The following is a 4,590-nucleotide window of genomic DNA, read 5'->3' as shown; positions in this document are numbered from 1 at the left end:
TGGTAAAATGATACTGGCTTGATCGCACATCTCTAGGAAGTTGAACCAATTGTGTGTAATTGGTATGCTTGTCAGTGTGAACCAGCTCGACTTGAGCAATGACCGCTTCATCTTCTATGCAAGTCATGCCATACTTTATATAGTCATTCGTTGTTGCAGCAGCGAAATGATCGTCAGACATAAACCTTAAAAGTAGACATGTACACTAAAGTTAATTTCAGAAAGAAACGAGTTAATCTTTTGTCATATTTTATTGAATGATGTTCGGCACTCAATCCTTGGTTGGCACAATCTCATGGAGTTGAAGTCACAACATGGCTTAGCGTAGTTGGTGCTTGATATGGTGGCACTAGTCCAATTGATGGTTTCACGTTCAGATGATAGCAAGTGTAATGCATTGTTACTTTCCCTTGGTGTAGTGGTGGTATTGGTTGAGTAAACAATCCGAGTCAAGCCTCTCTCTGTAAGCATAACGATATGCTTTAACCTACAACCATACAAGCCAAATAACAGCCTTGTCTTTTGAAAATAACAATATTTGGATTGAAGCATAGCTTTAACCTTGCATAGATGTGTAGCATTTAGGTTATGTATCAACGAGCTTCGGCGATTCATATCAATAATCAAATAGTTCATCACTTTCTTCACCTCTTTAGGAGTATCCTTAACCGTTTTGAACCACCAGCTAGCTAGACAAGTGAGTTGCTGATGGTTATGCTGCTGCATCCGCCTATCCAACCTTTTATAACATTAAGAACCATATTAGCGGGGAATGGTCAATCTTGAAAGGCCTGTCATATTTGCTTTCTAACAGAAGCTTTATCGATAAGGGAAAATTTGCCCCAAAACTACAAATAGCCAACTATATTCGCCAAAAGTAAAAACTATGGATGGTAGAGAGCAGTCACGCGAATCCATCTGTCAGCTCACGATCGAACACCTTTGCGTGGAGCTGCAGGTCCAGCTGCTTCGCTCCTTTGTTATCTGGGCCTAGGCCCAACAAGCGCACCATCATCAGCCCGTTGCTCCCCTTCTTGGCGCGTGTTTTCCTTTTTGGCGCGAATCCCGTCTGCTTTTCCCGCGAGCAAACGTGAGGCGTTGGCACGAGGGTGAGGCGATTGGCTTCTCCGTGGAGCACGAGGGTGAGGCGATCGGCTACAGTAAAAACAGGGAAAGCAAGATCATGCTCGCAGGTTTGCACAGTCTTGATGTGTGTGTGTTTAGATTGCATCAATCTTCTTCTAATTTGTTTGCCATCCTCTCCTATGTTAGCCTGTGTGGAAATAGTTTAACGAAACATCAACTTGCGATTCATCAAAAAATAGAAGCAGGATATATGAGATGGAAGAAAAGAGGTGTGTAACCCATGCTTGTTTCTTTCTCCCAATGCGTATAGATATATTTTAGTTGCTTATCATACCAACATCAAATTAAATATTTTGTTTGCTATAGGGATGGGTTTTCCCCTAGTTTGTTACCTCAAGTTGGCATGGAATTCAGCAGTACAGATGAGGCTTGGATGTTTTGGATTAGCTATGGAGGTCAGAAAGGGTTTGAGGTGAGAAAACGGTACACAAACAAAAGAAAATCAGATGGGAAGGTTAGGTCCTGCAGATATGTTTGTGCAAATGAAGGCCATAGAAAGGAAGATAAAAGGGATCATCTAACAAAGTGTCCTAGAGCTGAAACTAGAACCGATTGTCAAGTTCACATGGGTGTTGTACTAGATCGAGAGAAGGGGAATTATAAAGTGGCTGATGTTGTTTTGGAACACAATCACATCCTTCAGTTGCCAGAAACCTCGCACTTGATGGTGTCTCAAAGAAAAATTTCAGAGTTACAAGGTTTTCAAATTGAGACAGTTGACAATGCGAGAATTGGGCCCAAAGCAGCACATGAGTTGGCTAGTATCCAAGTTGGTGGCTCACTTAATCTCAGTTACACTCTTAGTGACCACAAGAATTATTTACGGGGCAAGCGCCAACGAGAGATGGCATATGGTCAAGCAGGAAGCATACTCATGTATTTTCAAGATAAAATTGCAGAGAACCCGTCGTTCCAATATGCATTGCAGATGGATCAGGAGGAACAAATAGCAAACATATTTTGGGTTGATGCTAAAATGCTCACTGACTATGCATACTTTGGTGATGTTGTTAGTTTTGATACTACTTTTGGAATAAACAAGGAAAGTAGGCCTTTTGGTGTATTTGTTGGGTTCAATCAATTCAGCGAAACAATGGTTTTTGGTGTTGTTCTCATGTACGATGAGACATATGAGTCCTTCAAGTGGTTATTTGAGACCTTTCTAAAAGCACATAATGGCAAGCAACCTAAAACAATCTATACTGATCAAGATTTTGCAATGGGAAAAGCAATTAAGGAAGTATTTTCAGAAGTATGGCATGGTCTGTGCACTTTCCATATTATGCAGAATGCTGCCAAGCATCTAGCTGAAGTCGACAATGAAGAAGAATCCAGTACTTCTCCCAAACAGATAGCTGAAGACAATGAGAAAGAACCAAGTATTCTCGCAGATTTTAGTGCATGCATGTTTGAGTATGAAGATGAGGAAACATTTGAACAAGCATTTAACACCATAAGGGCAAAGGCGAGCAAGCAAAGTTGGTTGGATAGTATATACAGGGTTAAAGAAAAATGGGCTGAATGTTACATGAAGGATGTGTTTGCATTAGGTATGAGAAGTACACAATTGAGTGAGAGTCTAAATAGTGAACTGAAGAGGCATTTCAAATCAGATTTTGATATCATTCGATTTCTTAAGCATTTTGAAAGGGTGGTGGAAGATAAGAGGAAAAATGAACTAAATGTTGAATTTGAATCAAGGAAGAAAATACCCAGAATCAAAATGAGGACACCTATGCTAATCCAAGCTAGCAAGCTGTACACACCAATTATATTCGAAGCTTTTCAAGGTGAGTATGAAAGGTCCATGGTAGCATGTAGCACGGTATTGGAAGACAAAAATTGCTATCTTGTGGCAATTGGCAGTCTTGATGAAAATTGTACCTTTGAGAAGGAGTACAAAGTTTTTGGTGATCCTTTAGAGTAAACTAGTACATGCAGCTGTGGGATATTCAGTAGAACTAGAATATTGTGTAGCCATGCTTTAAAAGTCCTTGATCTGATGAATATCAAATCTCTCCCAACACAATATGTACTGAAGCGATGGACACGTGGAGCACGTAGTGGGACAGTACAAGACAACCATGGGCGAAATATAATAGAGAACCCAAGATTAAATGAGTTGCTTCGCTACAAAGATATGACCCGCAAATTTCTCAATTTGGCACTTAGAGCTGCCAGACATCTAGAGTCTACCTTATTAGTAAACAACACACTAGACGTCCTTAGCAAGCAAGTTGAAGAAGAAATCAATGCATGTACTGATACTATGGTTCCGGTCACTGCTCCCACAAATGTTACTCCTCCAATTGATTTGGTGAGTACAGCATGTCTAAAGAAAAAGGAAGTGCAAACAAAAAGCTGAAAGCGGAAAAGAAATTGGCTTGATAAGATGCACAAGTCCACAGAGAAAGGAAGTAAGAAGGGAGGTAAGAAAAAGGAAAAAGGATCAAAGGTATGTGATTACGTAAAATGTATTTGATTCTCTTTTACTGTGGTCAGTGGGAACATGTTCAGTTTTATTTTTCTTTTATTTGAAGGAACAAGGAACTGCAAAGAAGGGAGGGAAAAAAAGGAAAAAGGAGCAACGGTACAAGACAGTGCAGCAGTGCAAAATATTTATCCTAATACTTCTTTGCCCATGAAAGAATTGTCTGAACCATACATGGCCATCAATACCTTCTCTCAGATATTGACGGTAATATTTCAAACTAATACACTATTTTTCTATACCATAGATGGCCATCAATACATTCTCTCAATTGTTTTTCTGAACCTTTTATTTTACAGGAGCCAATCACAGATGATGTTTTGGCTGATTTTTAGTAGCATGGACAGTTGCTGCAATCTGAAATATAACAGATTGTTTAGGGGGATAGCTTTTTGCTTTTGTCGAAGTGTAAAGTTCAGGGAATTGCAGAATTGCATTTCTGAATAGTAGAGCATTTTGTGCATCTCTGAACTTGAAACATTTAGAATTACCTTTTATTCAATTCCAAACAATTTACAACACAATGACAATCACAAGTTACAGTCTTGCTAGCTCTTGCACAAATGTCACTTCACAGGCAAGACAACCATCCTCTGTTACTGAAAATTTCAGAGATAGCACACGATGAATACAACATACTGGAAATTTCAGATATATCGACTCCAATCGCTGCTATCCTACAGACATCATATTTAGATATGTCGACTCCAATCCCTGCTATCGTACAGACATCTTCTAGCTTAATTGGAATCACGGCTGTGGCAACCCTTCAGCAAGTCCTATCCATTCTGAGACGAGGAGCAAGTCCATTCTGAGACGTGCTACAATTGCTGCGCCGCCTGACGAGGCCATGCTGCTGCAGCAGAAGCTGTACCGCGGCGTGCGGCAGCCGCAGTGGGGCAAGTGGGTGGCGGAGATCCGGCTGCCGCAGAACCGGGTGCGCGTCTGGCTCG

At 40.6% G+C, this 4,590-nt stretch overlaps 1 protein-coding gene across 1 annotated transcript; it reads left to right on the top strand.

Annotated features, from left to right (window-relative positions):
• The first annotated feature begins 1,489 nt into the window (after positions 1 to 1,489).
• LOC127756287 (protein FAR1-RELATED SEQUENCE 5-like) lies at positions 1,490 to 3,073 on the top strand. The gene has a single exon (XM_052281668.1). The coding sequence runs from the start codon at positions 1,490 to 1,492 to the stop codon at positions 3,071 to 3,073; it is 1,584 nt and encodes a 527-aa protein (XP_052137628.1).
• The last annotated feature ends 1,517 nt before the right edge of the window (positions 3,074 to 4,590 follow it).

The sequence above is a fragment of the Oryza glaberrima genome, chromosome 12 (genome assembly GCF_000147395.1).
Source record: "Oryza glaberrima chromosome 12, OglaRS2, whole genome shotgun sequence".
Taxonomy (NCBI): domain Eukaryota; kingdom Viridiplantae; phylum Streptophyta; class Magnoliopsida; order Poales; family Poaceae; genus Oryza; species Oryza glaberrima.
Note: the sequence above shows the minus strand (reverse complement) of the source record. Positions and strands in the feature narration are given on the sequence as shown.

Excerpts from the sequence above, each read along its gene's own strand:
- LOC127756287 (XM_052281668.1), top strand. The coding sequence starts at position 1,490 with ATGGAATTCAGCAGTACAGATGAGGCTTGGATGTTTTGGATTAGCTAT.